This window comes from Entelurus aequoreus, linkage group LG05 (assembly GCF_033978785.1).
Source record: "Entelurus aequoreus isolate RoL-2023_Sb linkage group LG05, RoL_Eaeq_v1.1, whole genome shotgun sequence".
Classification (NCBI taxonomy): domain Eukaryota; kingdom Metazoa; phylum Chordata; class Actinopteri; order Syngnathiformes; family Syngnathidae; genus Entelurus; species Entelurus aequoreus.
Genome location: NC_084735.1, coordinates 33,900,107 through 33,915,877, shown reverse-complemented (window position 1 = coordinate 33,915,877; position 15,771 = coordinate 33,900,107). Strand labels below are relative to the sequence as shown.

At 39.4% G+C, this 15,771-nt stretch overlaps 1 protein-coding gene across 2 annotated transcripts in view; it reads left to right on the top strand.

Annotated features, from left to right (window-relative positions):
* LOC133650544 (transcription initiation factor TFIID subunit 1-like) overlaps positions 1-15,771 on the top strand; it is a 34,953-nt gene that overhangs the window by 10,123 nt on the left and 9,059 nt on the right. The window contains exons 13-38 of one of the 2 annotated variants that reach the window (XM_062047904.1): positions 34-141; positions 228-401; positions 486-659; positions 756-860; positions 946-1,146; positions 1,238-1,379; positions 2,959-3,089; positions 3,175-3,255; positions 3,337-3,486; positions 4,536-4,655; positions 4,747-4,922; positions 4,993-5,225; positions 5,313-5,520; positions 5,623-5,788; positions 7,222-7,433; positions 7,515-7,623; positions 7,706-7,804; positions 7,871-8,048; positions 8,117-8,184; positions 8,269-8,391; positions 8,470-8,562; positions 8,645-8,729; positions 8,811-8,878; positions 12,478-12,591; positions 13,734-13,826; positions 14,287-14,376. In XM_062047904.1, the coding sequence (XP_061903888.1) occupies positions 34-141; positions 228-401; positions 486-659; positions 756-860; positions 946-1,146; positions 1,238-1,379; positions 2,959-3,089; positions 3,175-3,255; positions 3,337-3,486; positions 4,536-4,655; positions 4,747-4,922; positions 4,993-5,225; positions 5,313-5,520; positions 5,623-5,788; positions 7,222-7,433; positions 7,515-7,623; positions 7,706-7,804; positions 7,871-8,048; positions 8,117-8,184; positions 8,269-8,391; positions 8,470-8,562; positions 8,645-8,729; positions 8,811-8,878; positions 12,478-12,591; positions 13,734-13,826; positions 14,287-14,376 (3,501 nt within the window). Of the gene's footprint in view, positions 1-33; positions 142-227; positions 402-485; positions 660-755; positions 861-945; positions 1,147-1,237; positions 1,380-2,958; positions 3,090-3,174; positions 3,256-3,336; positions 3,487-4,535; positions 4,656-4,746; positions 4,923-4,992; positions 5,226-5,312; positions 5,521-5,622; positions 5,795-7,221; positions 7,434-7,514; positions 7,624-7,705; positions 7,805-7,870; positions 8,049-8,116; positions 8,185-8,268; positions 8,392-8,469; positions 8,563-8,644; positions 8,730-8,810; positions 8,879-12,477; positions 12,592-13,733; positions 13,827-14,286; positions 14,377-15,771 lie in introns of both variants that reach the window. The other variant, XM_062047903.1, reaches the window with a different exon arrangement.

The following is a 15,771-nucleotide window of genomic DNA, read 5'->3' as shown; positions in this document are numbered from 1 at the left end:
ACTTCAGTTCTATGTTGTTTTTCCTCAACTCAGAACATGTCCCAGCCGGAGGTGAAGGACCCCTGGAATCTCTCCAACGACGAGTTCTACTATCCCAAACAGCAGGGTCTGAGGGGCACGTTCGGTGGCAACATCATTCAGGTGACAGAACGATACAACTATAGAAGTAACCATAGCCATTGAGTTGAAAATACATAATTTTAATTCATTAATAATCCCTTGAACAGCATTCCATCCCAGCCCTGGAGTTGAGGCAGCCCTTCTTCCCCACCCACATGGGACCAATGAAGCTGCGCCAATTCCATAGATCGTCTTTGAAGAAGTACTCGTTTGGATCTTTGGCCCAGCCGGGTCCACACCCTGTCCAAACTCTGCTCAAGCATATTAAGAAGAAGGCTAAGGTGACGCCACGCTCAATAGTAGCCGTAATGTTCTGCAACTGCGCAGGTAACTTTATAAACACTGATGTGTCCGTGTGAATACAGATGCGAGAGCAGGAGCGGCAGGCGGCGGGAGGAGGAGACATGTTTTTCATGCGCACCCCTCAGGATTTGACAGGCAAAGATGGCGATCTTATCTTGGCAGAGTATAGTGAAGAACACACGCCGCTCATCATGCAAGTTGGCATGGCAACTAAGATTAAAAACTACTACAAAAGGGTGGGTATTATTTTCAATTGAATTAAACATCTCTTGACTCATTCTGGGTCAATGGAGCTTACAATAATGATATTTCTTGGGATCTGCATTATTCAGAAACCTGGAAAAGATCCTGGTGCACCAGATTGCAAATATGGAGAAACAGTATACTGCCATACTTCACCTTTCCTGGGCTCCCTTCACCCTGGACAACTGCTACAAGTTAGCAAAACATGAACAATTTCCATGACGCTTATACTGCATATTCATCACATTTTTACTCCTTAATATTTCCCCTTTTTTGTAGGCTTTTGAAAACAACCTTTTCCGCGCTCCCATTTACCTGCACAAGATGCCAGAGACTGACTTTTTAGTCATCAGAACACGCCATGGCTATTACATCAGAGAGATAGTGGACATAATGGTGGTCGGGCAGGCTTGCCCTTTATATGAAGTTCCAGGGCCCAACTCTAAGAGAGCCAATACCCACATCAGAGACTTCCTTCAAGTATGCTGATTTGCCTGATTCCATTTTACATACATGTAATTGTGTCAAAGCTCCAATGTCATACCTACCATACACCTGTCATACTCTGCAGGTGTTCATTTACCGCTTGTTCTGGAAGAGCAAGGATCGACCGCGGAGGATTCGCATGGAGGACATAAAGAAAGCATTTCCGTCGCATTCTGAGAGCAGCATCAGGAAGAGACTAAAACTCTGTGCCGACTTCAAACGTACAGGTACTTATATAATTACTATGTTCTGTATGTCCAAAATTAACGAGTGCATAATTTAAAAGACCTGGCTATTACGCAACAGTGCAAAATTGAAGTAATCGAAAATGACTGTACTTGTGGATGCAGTTTGAGTTGAATTGTATGTAAGAAAGGAGTCTGAGCATGAAGACCGTTATTAATATTCTTAATATGGCTATGTCACTGAAGGTGAGCCCTTAGACAATATAGCACACAATCACAGAGTATGTATGTTCAGGAAATCATTGTTGTCTTCACTATTTTGAAAAGCGTTGTGTCAATACTGTGGTAATTAATTCCCAAAGGTCAGATGGGACGGCGTGGCTCAGGTGGTTGCGTGACCACTCAAACTGATGTATGAATGTGAATGAATGTTTAGTGGCGGTGGTAGAGGCCGTGGTCGCAAATTGGCAGCCACGCTTCCGTCAGTCTACCACAGGGTAGCTGTGGCTACAAATGTCGCTTACCACCACCATGTGTGAATGTGGAGTGAATGAATGATGGCTTCTCAGTTCTCTGTGTAGCTCTTTGAGTGTCTAAAAAGCGCTATATGAATCTAATGCATTATTATTAATATTAAAGATGAATCGTTCAGAAGCCAGAGCAATTTTACCAATAAGAAATAATCCAAATCCAATTAATTTGTTCCAACACCCAAAAATATGGACACAAAATATATTTTATAGAGAATAAATATGTAAAATACATATACATGATGAATGAAATGGATAAATTAACCTTTTACCTTTTCGGGAAGACTCTTGTTGGCGAAGACGGTGATGACAAGGCGGAGGGGAAAGTCACCCAGACCCCACATTTTGTACTTTGCTGCGATTGCTTTCTTAAACTCAGTACAGTAATCCTGTCTAATTGGTTCACGGGCCTGACCGTGGTGAATTAATTTTTGCGAAATAGGATTGTTATTTATGAATGTAATATTTTCATAGTTAAAGCATAAAAACTGTTTACAACCTTCTAAATATGGTTTTTAACATAATTAGAGCCCTCTACACATGAAGTAACAACCATATAGTCATCTTTACACTCATTTACCCAATATGTAGCCTTTAGTGTGTTCTTCTTGCCAGTAGCCGGAGGCTTTGACTGTTGTCGAGGCTTCCAGTACGGTCACTACATGGGAATACTTTGTCACATCCTGAGTATTTTCTCTGAGTTACGATAACCGAGGTCGGTACATGAAAACAGGCAAACTTTTGGTGGCATTGTGACAAATTCTACCAAAAGTGGGCGTAGGAAAACCAAGTTACCACTGTACTAGTAAAGGACTGAAAAGGATACATTGAAGATTTGTAGAAAATATGTGGAGTTGATGTACCAATAACATCACAGTGTTGGATGGTTCAGTATCCAGTTTAGATATTTTAGGCCCAACACGTTAACTCTCTAAGCAGTCTGCCATTTACAGAAATATAATTTATTAATCCTCGGGTTGCTTCAATATATATCTCCCTCGCTGGACTTTAGTAACTTGAGGGTTTTTTTAAACTGCTGGACTGACTGCTGCTTGGCTGAATACACTAATATTGTTTTATTTTGATGCCAGGGATGGATTCCAACTGGTGGGTGCTTAAGCCTGATTTCAGATTGCCAACGGAGGAGGAGATCCGAGCAGTGGTGTCTCCAGAGCAGTGCTGTGCTTACTATAGCATGCTGGTGGCTGAGCAAAGACTCAAGGTAACAGGTTATGTCACTAAAAATCTCCATCAAAATAATGCACACAAGCTTCACTTTAAGTTATCTGACCATGACTTACCTTCAGGATGCTGGGTATGGCGAGAAATCATTTTTTGCCCCAGAGGAGGAGAATGAAGAGGACTTTCAAATGAAGATTGATGATGAGGTATTTGTCTCCACAGTTGTGACTGCCTTCTTACTATATTATGGCCCTAGTAGAGTTGTCATTCATTCTTACTCATTGTAGGTGCGTACAGCTCCCTGGAACACCACAAGAGCCTTTATCTCTGCCATGAAGGGAAAATGCTTGTTAGAGGTTTCCGGTGTTGCTGATCCGACAGGCTGTGGAGAAGGTTTTTCCTACGTCAAAGTGCCCAATAAGCCCACTCAACAAAAGGTCTGTATGTGTAAATCTGTCTGCAAAATACAGACAGAAGTCTCTTAATGTATTTATTATTCAAATGGAGATAGGCTTAGTTTCATAGTACAAACTAGAAATGTACGTTTTGGTTGGTTTTTTTTTCAAACCGATGCAGATCACTTCCTGCTTCTCAATACTGTTACCAATAACTGATAACTTATTTATGTCTATCATTCTTTAAAATGTACATTTAATTGTAGTTTGTGCACACCTTTTTTTGCCGCTGTTTTTGGAGTAGCTTTTTTAGCAGCATGCGTCTTCATTGGCTTTTAAAACTCTGTCGTATCAATGCTGGCATTTTGGTGCAAATAGCACAAGAAATGTCTCCCTCTGAAACAGTGAAGACGCCATATTTGTTTACAGTACGCTCAAATGAAGTATACGACAAGAAAAAGCTAGCTAGATTTTCACACCCAACCAACCTAATAATAACTTATTGAATTTGTAGGCTGCTTTTTTCACCACGCAAAACAAGAACTAGGATTCCCTGTGGTCTCCTACCAGTCGGAAGTGCCCGAAACACCTCCCCGGGGCAGCGTTCGGGGGGCATTCTGACCAGACGCCCAAAAAAGATAAAGATAATTATAAAAAACAACAAATGATATAATAAACATGTACAGATAAAATAATCAAAATATAATAATTAAATAAAATGATAAAATCAGCATGTAACAAACAAATAGAGGACATTGTAGAGGCAATTATATAATTATATATAAGCCATTTTAAACAAATGGGTTTTGAGTCTTGATTTAAATGTATGAAGGCAGTCAATGTTGCAAATGTCAAGTGGGAGAGAGTACCAGAGTTTGGTAGCAGAGTAACTAAAAGCTCTGCTTTAAGTTACTCTGAAATGTGAGAGAGCAATATTTTGGCCCGAGTTTTTGATATAATAGATTGGTAAAAATGTACACAGGGTTTTTCATTTTACCTCTGTTGGTGTAATGGCCAGATGTTGGATTTTTTGTCAATGTTCTAGACCTGTGTGTACAGCTTTTCTAAAACATGTGATTTTTGTCCTGCAGGATGATAAAGAGCCACAGCCTGCTAAGAAGACTGTGACAGGGACCGATGCAGATTTGAGGAGACTTTCACTGAAGAATGCCAAGCAACTTCTGCGCAAGTTTGGTGTGCCGGAAGAAGAAGTAAGGTTATAATGAAAACGTTCTCCTCATTCATGGACACAAAATTTCTAAATAGTTTGAAAGTGACTGTGTTGCTTTGTACGTATGTTAGATCAAGAAGCTTTCCCGCTGGGAGGTGATTGACGTAGTGAGAACCATGTCAACAGAACAGGCGCGTTCAGGTGAAGGCCCCATGAGCAAGTTTGCCAGAGGCTCTCGTTTCTCCGTAGCAGAGCACCAGGAGCGGTACAAGGAAGAATGCCAGAGGATCTTTGACCTGCAGAACAAGTAAGACATATTGTAAGTTATTCTTGATTGAGTCTGTGGAACACTCAGCTTTGTTGTTTTTTCACCACAGGGTGCTGGAGTCGACAGAAGTTCTGTCCACGGACACTGACAGCAGCTCGGCAGAGGACAGTGACTTTGAGGAAATGGGGAAGAACATTGAGAACATGCTGCAGAACAAGAAGACTAGTTCACAACTGTCACGCGAAAGGGAAGAGCAGGAGCGGAGAGAGCTGCACAGGATGCTAATGGGGGAGGACAGTGACCGTGACCATAAGGGACGCAAAGAGCGACGCAAAGTCTTGTGTGAGTCATCATCTGTGCTTGTTCGTTTTTTGCCAGACACTATCGAGACACACATTCGAGGTAACTGTATTCCTTTGGCTTTTTTAGCCAGTTCATTGTCCATCAGCTCCCACAAGGATGACGACACATCATCCGTCACGAGCCTCAACTCTGCAGCCACAGGACGTCGCCTTAAGATCTATCGAACCTTCAAAGATGAGGATGGTAAGGAATATGTACGCTGCGAGACGGTGCGCAAGTCTGCAGTCATCGATGCCTACACCAGGATCAGGACTACTAAGGATGATGAATTCATGTTAGTTTCGCCACTTCAACCTTCTTTTCATATTTAAATGAAAACTTGATTCAAGGTATTCATGTGTATTTCATTAATTTTCGGGGTTGTTTTTGGCTTCAGACGAAAGTTTGCAGTCTTTGACGAGCAGCACAGAGAAGAAATGAGGAAGGAACGCCGTCGTATCCAGGAGCAGCTTAGGAGGTTAAAGCGAAATCAAGAGAAAGACAAGTTTAAGGGCCCACCGGAAAAGAAGGCGAAGAAAATGAAAGAGAGACCAGACCTCAAGGTAAAAGTAAGCTTACAGACCAAATACTATATTCTTTTCTGTCCTTTTTTTAGTCTTCTTTTATTTTGATGTTCATATTATAATAAATGGGGATGTTCGATAAATATCGTGAGGATATTAGAAATTATGTCAACGTATTATTCTATACCAGTTTAAAATTGGTGCTTGAACGGTGCCAGAACCGGTACTTGAAAAAAGGAAAACATACCTATTTTGTCTAAAAACAATGTTTTTTGTTCTCCTGGAATTTTGTGACATCCAAGTAAAAAATAATATTACCGGTAATTTCAATACTTCAATTATATAAATACAATTATAACTAAGTAATAAATCCGGCAATATGAAATAAAACTGCTAGCCAATAGCGTGCAAAATATTTTTTACAGTATGTATGTATTTCATGTTTACATTCTGCTAATTAAGTGCATACAGTTCTGAACAATTCTACCGTTGCTAGTTAATGCATGCAAGAGTCGTGTATTGCTTGGGTTGCAATGTTGATGATCAGAACTCTGGGGTTGGGGAATGCATTTCATTCTGAGTGTAATTGGTAGATAATGAGAAAGAATTGCGCTGCTGGTGTAGAGCACGTCGGAAAAAAATGTGTATACAAATTTGAATACGGTGCTGGAACAGAGCACTGCTGTTGGCGAGGTAAAGTCAGCAATAAAGTTTAAAAAGAGTGTCAAGCTTTGTGGGCCTCTGTCGGGAGTCGGAATAGTAATGGGACCTTTTGCTTTTTTACGGGAGATTTTAAGTGCACAGTCTTTTTGCTTCTAAATACGTACTCAGATTTTCTTGTTTCTTAAACTGATTTATTACCAAAATAACTAAGAAAAGGAATTCCTGAAGTTAAAATATAATGATGTCAAATGTTATGGAAAATGTATTTTATACTGCTTTATATATGCTCAAATTAGAACAAATTGTAAGAAATAAAGACCCAACTTTGTTAAACAAAAAACATCCAACTCCAATGTGTGTATTATCTGTAAATTTCTCTTTACAGTGAAACAAAACATTACACAGCTAAACACACAATGATCACATTTCCAATGTGTAGTCTCTAAATCTTTAGCAACATTCATCACTCTCTTGTCTCCCCTTTCCGCTGTTAATCTTGCCAAAAAAAAGCAATGTCTTTTTCACGATCAAAAGGTAGCAAAGTCAAATGTCAAAGAGCCGGATCGTTGGTGAATGGCAAATCACTCGTCGTGACGCTACGTTACTTACATAATTTTTGCCTGCTCTTAGCACCAAAAAGAGGCAGCGATAGCAGCAACATTTTTTAAATCCGTTTACATCGCTATGGCACCGAGTTGTGGTACACATCCCAATTAATATAAGTATGTATGAATATAGTACAAGTAAGTTAAATATTTTTCTTCACTGATGTGTATTCATGCTCCTTAATTTTTACCTGTTTTCCCTAGTTAAAGTGCGGTGCCTGCGGCGCCATCGGGCACATGAGGACGAACAAATTCTGCCCACTCTACTATCAGACCAACGCACCACCTTCTAACCCAGTAGCCATGACTGAGGAGCAGGAGGAGGAGCTAGAAAAGACGGTCATCCACAATGATAACGAGGAGCTGATCAAGGTGGAGGGCACAAAGATCGTGCTTGGCAAGCAACTCATTGAAAGGTAGATAATTAGCTTTGTAATTTTAACATTTGAATTAATCAAATTCTGGATTTTTCATTTTTAACATTCATTATTTTGCAGTGCTGATGAAGTGCGGAGAAAGTCTTTAGTGCTCAAGTTCCCCAAGCAACAACTTCCTCCGAAGAAGAAGAGACGAGTTGGCAATGCTTTGCATTGTGATTACCTCATCGTAAGCAAAAAAAGGCTTCAGAGCATGTTTTAACAGGAAATTAAATTGAGGCTATTTTGACATATATTCTTCATACTTCTAGAAACCACACAAGGCAATCCACCGCAGACGCACTGACCCTATGGTGACCTTATCCTCTGTGCTTGAGAGCATCATTAATGATATGCGGGACCACCCTAATGTAAGCATCATTCATCTCCTCCATTAATGTTTGCATACAAAGTGCTGAAGACTTTTCTTCCTCCAGACATACCCGTTTCACACGCCAGTCAATGCCAAGGTTGTGAAGGACTACTACAAGATCATCACGCGGCCCATGGACCTACAGACGCTCAGGGAGAACGTGCGCAAACGAATGTACCCATCCAGGGAGGAGTTCCGAGAAGCAGTAGAGCTCATCTTTAAGAACAGTGCCACATACAACGGTGAGACATCGTGCTTTGAAAATAACTTTTGAATTCAAACCATCTTGGACTGTGCCTTATCGTTTTAGGAGCGAAACATCCAATCACACAAGTGGCGCAGTCAATGCTGGACCTTTGTGATGCTAAACTGAAAGAGGTGCGTGTGACTGTTACGCCATTTTTTATTCGATGTCGTATTTCAACGATGGTTAATTATTCATATTTGTGTGTGCCTTCACAGAAAGAGGACAGACTTGTTAGGCTTGAAAAGGCCATCAATCCATTACTGGATGATGATGATCAGGTGGCTTTCTCTTTCATTCTGGACAATATTGTCACTCAGAAGATGATGGTGGTTCCTGATGTAGGTTTCTCGTATTTGGATGTGCTGGTTTGTTGTTAAATATAACATTAAATAAACAAATTTCCCGCCCTTTTGTAGTCATGGCCGTTTCACCATCCTGTCAACAAAAAGTTTGTGCCTGATTATTACAAAGTGATTATAGACCCCATGGACTTGGAGAGCATTCGCAAGGTGAGGACTTATTAACTTTGCAACAAACAACATTAAAGAAAAACGTTACAAATATGTATCTATGTGTTACCCAAATCATCAGAACATCTCCAAACACAAATACCAGAACAGAGACGTGTTCCTCTCAGATGTTACTCTCATACACACCAACAGCATCAAGTACAACGGTGAGTGTGTTCACCAGTTTGAGACATGGAGCTCTGAAGAACAGAAAAATATAATATTGTTTGTTTCTGTGTCTTTGACAGGCCGCGACAGTCCGTACACAAAGACTGCTCTTGATATCGTCAATGTGTGCAGTATGACCTTGGAGGAGGTATTCTGGAGTACTTGGCATCATGAAAGAATCAAACAATTGGTGTATAGATGTATCTAGTACAGGTGTACCTCAGTTTTCCTACAGCCCACTTTTGTAGGATTAGGTTATCAACCAACATTTGGCCAAAGTTTTCGTTTACCATCTCGGTTCCCAAATGGTCAAACATTGCACCTACCAAATTCTTCCGTTTGCCTGCATATCATTTCACGTACCCAAGCAAAATATTTTGTGTTTTTAATACACTGTGTGAATCCAACTCTGTCTTTATTAGAAAATGTGCCTGTGTTAGCCTACTAACCCATCTCTCTAGTTCAATTATTGTATTTCCCAGACTATAGGTAATTTCAGTGTATAAGTCGCATCAGTCAAAACATGTGTCACGAAGAAGAAAAAAACATATATAAGTCTCACTGGACTGTAAGTTGCATTTATTTAGAAATGTATGTTACTAATTCATGTTTATGTTTACTTAACACATCCACAATTCTTAAAACTACACAATTGCACATAGAACAACAGACTGAATTGGTGTCCGGTATGGTAAAGTAACAAATATTTTTTAGCCACACAATAGCGTAAAAAGCATACCTGGTAGGCCAAAAGGGCTCAATAAACATAACAAGCCAGCGAGTCCAACAAGCAATTTACACGTAAGCAAGTTCACCAAGCTCCCGATCTCATTCAAAATCACAGAATCTATTGACTTCTTAATTTTCATGGTCGCACAGAAGCAGCGTATAGTTGTTACACATGCCAATCAATCGACCACCGATCAGTATTGTAGTTAAGTGTAAAGTAAATTATATTTATGTAGCGTTTTTCTCTAGTGACTCAAAGCGGTTTACATAGTGAAACCCAGTCTCTAAGTTACATTTAAGACCGTACGGGTGGCAATGGGAGCAGGTGGGTAATATATCTTGCCAAGGGCACAACAGAAGTGATAAGGATGGCGGAAGCGGGTATTGAACCTGGAACCCTCAAGTTGCTGGTACGGCCGTACTACCAACCGAGCCACGCTGCCCCACGATTTTCGTATTTCGTATGATTTTCGTTAAAAAGTATGTGATCGCCATTGCCGATTAATGTCTTTCAATGTTGATCACAAACACTGGCACTACATTTATTTTTAGTCCAACATTTGGCCAAAGTTTTCGTATACCATCTCGGTTACCAAATGGTCAAACATTGCACCTACCAAAGTCGTCCGTTAGCCTGCATATCATTTCGCGTACCCAAGCAAAACATTTTGTGTTTTTAGTAATCAGTGTTGAAGCCACTCCCCTAAGTTAAAAATAATAATCTTATTAACCATTACAGCAAAAAACTGCATTTCTTAGTATCTTAAGTATCATTATCAAGATTATATCACTGGAGGACAAGGCTAAACATGTTACACAGCCAAAATGTTACAAGCCGGCAGCAACATGCTAATAACTAAGCTAACTGCTAAGCTAGATTTAAACAACACCAATAAATAAGTGCTTAGTAAAGTTTAAGAAGTATAGATGGAATGACGTTGCAGCAGAAAGTAAGTAGATGTTAACAGGTAATTAATACAATAGTAGATTAATACAAATCCATCCATCCATCCATCCATCCATTTTCTACCGTTTGTCCCTTACGGGGTGGCGGGGGTGCTGGAGCCTATCTCAGCTGCATTCGGGCGGAAGGCGGGGTACACCCTAATCGAAAGAGAGGATAATTTAACAACTGTTAGTGTGTCTGCATTGTCACAGTCCGTACACAACAGCCAAGGCAGGCCTTGGGGCCTGGGGGCTGTATATCTATTTTTAGGAACACTAATACAAAACCTCACAATAATGTCGGATTGAATGCTAAAAACTTTATGACAGACCCCCTGAAAAAACGCAATGGAATTGTACATTTTTTTTACTGAATGAGACACCTAGAATGTACATGAAAATAAAGAATTTGGGATTTACAATATTAACTATGAACGATAAAACACTGAATATTGACAACATATGAGCGTCACACCCCCTCTCGATCGACTTATTTTACAATCAAGCGAAACGCAACAAAAATGCAACAACCACAGCGTAATATGAACGCGATGGGTAAAAGAAAACCTACAATCTGATATATCTGATATATCACTAAGCTTTAGAACTTTGTTGTAAAAATCTCTTTCCGCGTCTGTCCCTGAAACCCGTATTTCAGGCTGGCCGCTCTGGAAACACTCTGTGGAAACGCTCCCCACCCACACTGCTTGGTGCCTCGTCTGAGCTGCTGTGACTTAGATTACCATAGTAACTAGTATATCATGCAAAAGCGCAGATTCTAACCATTGAAATACTTTGTATAGTTCAAGACTTACAGTCATTTAAAGACATCACTGCACATCATAATGGCAGCTACAGTTTCCATCTTAAAGATCTAAAAAAATTATTTGGGAATGTCCGGTGGGCCAGATTGAAAAGCTTAACGGGCCGCATGCAGCCCCCGGGCCTTAATTTGCCCAGGTCTGATCTAAGGGGAACACGGGTCGATCTATAAATTGGTAGTGTCTATACCAGGAGTAGTATCAGTATATGATTGATGCAAGAGTGATATTTTTATTTTCTCAACATTGTTTGTTTTTGTTACAAACTTAAGGAATAATTCTCTGGATACGGGGGTACTTTGAGTGCAAAAAACAAAAGATTTAAAAGAGTAGTTTTTACTTTTGTTTAGTTATTGTGTACTATTGACTTTGTTTTGCTCAACAATTTCTATGCGATAAAAGAGAATAAGGAACTAGCAAACAAGGAAGGAATTTTGTTGATGTTAAACTGACAATAGCACTCACCAAAGATAAATGGAAGAAATTAGTTAATACATGTAACCGGTATTGGTTTTGGCCAATCTAACTCATGGATGATTGGAATCTTCAGCATAAATCCCTGATCTTAACAGTGACAGAGTTTTTATGATGTTGCCTATAAATGCAAAACTGTCCAAATACTTCAGAATGGTTAAATGTACATAAGTCGCACCTGACTAAAAGTCACATGACCAGTCTAACTATAAAACAAATGTGACTATAGTCCATGTAATACGGTACACTAGAAGCCTCTGTGCGCTTTAAAAAAAAATTAGGACAATTGCAAACTAAACCACCAGGGGCCAAAGAAAATTGCATGTGCCATCACCTTGATAAGATGGGAAACACTATTAAAATCAAGAATTAACCCGTCTACCTTCTTCTTGCTTGCCGCTCATTGCTGCCTCAAACAAATTTCCTATTAATTTAATTCGGCATTTATATAAATATAAATAAAGTTTTCTGCATGTTACTAGAACTAAAAATATTCTCTATATTAATATTCTCTATAAAATGTATTGCGTGTTATTATTTTTGGGTGAACGCATTAATTAGATTTACGTTATTTCTCATGGAAAAAATTGCTTGGGTTTTCGTATGATTTGACGTGTACAGGTACTGTTGTATATTCTTATATAGTATAATGAAAACTAGCAACAGCGACAGCATTTAGTAAACATTCTGAGGTTCATTTCTTAAAGCAAAAATGATCATACCACATTTGAAAAATTACACAGTAAGTATATCAAATGTCCTTTTCTTGTGCCTTCAGTATGATGAACACTTGACCCAGCTTGAAAAGGACATCGCCACTGCCAGAGAAGCTGCTCTGGATGCTGTAGACTTTGAGAGTCTAGACATGACCCACATGTCATACATGCCACAGGTACGACACATCCGTCTGGTCCTCTTTTTAAGTTGCAATGTCAATAAAGTCCAATCCTATCCTCTTACTAGCTTTACCAGCTCTCAAAACAGGGGCAGATTTGCCATCAGGAGTACCTAGTTTTTTCCCTTTGGGCCGATTGATGGGACGCCCGTTTATTTATCTACCATATTTTTTGGTGCACCTTGCCTTCGTATACAAGATCTCTCCCGGTCATGTGAGACAATAGCTTGTAAAAGGTCAAATGACATCAAATTTTACAGCATACAAATTCCCAGCCCTTTCCTACTATGTCACCGTAAACAGAATTTAAAGGCAAACTCCACCCTGTAATTTGTCAGCGTCTGGTTGTGTAGTGGTTTGTGTTCCTGCTTTTTGAAGTATAGTTAAATACAATTGTCCCTCGCCACAGTGAGCTTCAATAATTGCGGTTTCACCAAATTGCAGATTTTTTTAAACACATTTTTATTATTTTAAAGCATGTTCTACAAATGTTTGGTCCTAAATTAAACATTTATTAAGCATAAAAATGGATAGATAAACTAAAAATAACAATACTACAGTCAAATTGGCCATTAGGGGAGACTAAACCAAACAGAGTAAAAAGTTGACCAAATGGTGTTAAATCATGTCTAGAGGGCTCTCATAACGTTAAACGTACTTAGAAGGTCGTAAAAAGATTTTTTTTTTTTATAATTACTGATTCCCTGAAATTTATTTATCATGGTCATGTCCAGAACCAATTCAACATCAATAAACTGTGGTTGGAATAAAGTCCATTGTCACATAGTTATTTGCTTTATTTGTAATTTATTTAAAAATGTTTTTGTTAATTTAGTCATTTTTGCACTAAAAATAAATGATTGAACAATTTGATTACCATGTATTTGTATTAGTCCAAAATAAGCATCGGAGTAAATTTAGGTCCAAATAAAATAGTATGAATATCGGGGCTTTCCAGTGGGCCTGTCAAGACCAGAAAGTGTAGACCCAAATTTCTGTCCCAGTCCGCACGCCCCTGTTTCAAAGCAAACATAAACAAGCATAGAAAGTTTATTCCATAAAGTGTTTCTTTGCAAGCACAAATGTCTTATTGATTTGAGCACAATGAAACATACTACTGATGTTTCTTGTGCCCCTAGTATGATGACTTGGATAAGGACATGTCCTCAGCCAAGGGGTCTTTCATGGACTTGCAGAGGCTCAGTGCCACATCTTCGCCATACATAGCACAGGTATGACAGCAGTCTGGTCCACATAATGATGAAACACCACACTGACATCAAAACTTAACCAGCATTCTCTCGAGTTCTACTACTGCCTTTACTATTTCCTCTAAAAGCTTTTTTCCCCAGACTGTCAAGTAGTGTCTTCACTGTCTTGTCTCCTTTCCTCCCCACCTTATTTGCTTCTCCTTCACTCCTGCTGCCACACCGACATCTCCGTTGTGTGTTTTCCCCTTTGTTGGCCAGCCTGCTGATCTGTTTGACAGCGGTGCTTCAGGCCCGTCCAGGGCGCCCGGCTGTCTTTTCTCTGACGGACCTCTAGTGGTTGCTCGTGAGAAGAGGGGGGGGCAGGTATGGAGCGAGACAAGGCTTGCTTCCCCAGCTCTCCTCATTCACCCCCTCTGACTATCCTGTCTCTAAAGAAGATGTTGTTGAGAGAGCGCTCAAACATGATCTCTCTGCTCCTCAGGCTCGCAGAAGGAACAGAGAAGAAGAGTCGGATGTGGATATTGAAGGCTTTGAGGAGGAAGATGATGGCAAACCGAAAACACCTGCTCCTGTGAGTAGTACTACTGTATTATTACCTCCAGTAAAGAGGTTTACATCACTGTTTTTTATGTGTTCTGTTCAACCATTCACAATAAACTTTGTGGACAAGCATGCATGGGTCAAGGAAGACCTCTCTTTAAATGTTTTATAACTTTCCTGCAATAAATACAGAATTTAAGCGAGTTTAGTATGGTATATTCTCTTTAAAAAAAAGGGGGGTGCTATAGAGATGTATACATTATACACCAGCAGGTGATGACAATGACTTCTCCCTGAGCAAGTCAGAGCTTTTCTTTCTGACACTCATGCCCACTCGTGATTCAGAGAGATGCCTCTTTTACACCCGCTTGAAAAGTTTGGCAAGGTGACAAAGTTAGGTTTTTTTAGAGTTGATGTGAAGATAATATGAACAATAAAGCAGAGTCGTCATCATCGAGTAGCTAAGAAATATAATTTATATTACTTTTTTTGAGTTTTTATTATCTTTCACTGTATTTTTGTTTTTCTGTTGGGGTTTTCACTGATTTTGGGAAATAAAGGGACAGATTTTATTTTAGCAAGACTCAATTAAGAAGGTTGTGTATTTTCAGGTTGATACTAGAGGTAGGAATCTTTAGGGATTAATTATAAATTGATTATTTAAAAATCTTTAATTACTCGTATTATATTTGGATTGTATTATATTCGATTTACAAAGCCCTCTATTTGTGAACCCTTTGATTTACGAACCTTTTAATCGTTTGATCACGCCAAATATGCCTTTGTTTGCGAACCATGTCTTTGTGCAAGAACGCTTGGCAGGCAGAATGCAGGGCTACGCATTGTACAGGAGGCGGAGCCTTCTACTCGCTTCTGCACAGTAGTTTTCCTAGTCATGTCTCAGCACGTGTGCCTTTTATGGGTTTTTTTCCTCTATCGACAAGTTTTTTCATTTTGCTAACTCAATAAGAGTCCCAAAAAGCCAACACATCAGGCTGAAAGTGATTGTCTCTGAACATTATTGTATGATTGTCTCTCCTGATTCATTAATCTACTTGCTAAATTACTCTTCTTAGCTGGTTCCTTTCTGCTGTTAGCCTTCTGTTTAAGTGTACAAAGCATTTATTATTTTCTTTTCATTACACATTCCAACTATAGTTAAGTGCCACGGCTAGCATAGCTTGTCCTCTCCTCTTCCCTCCTCCGTGTTTGTCCACATTGATCCAGCATACACATAACGTTAAAAGAATGTCAGCTAATGGTTCTCCCTTGGTCAATTAAGAACCAAACCTAGAACTAACATTTAGAGAACATGAGCATTAACTTTGCTCAAACAATTGTATGTAATAAAAGAGAATAAGGAACTAGTTTTAATATCATGTTGATTTTGTTAAACTGTCAATAGCACTCACCAGTCACCATAAAT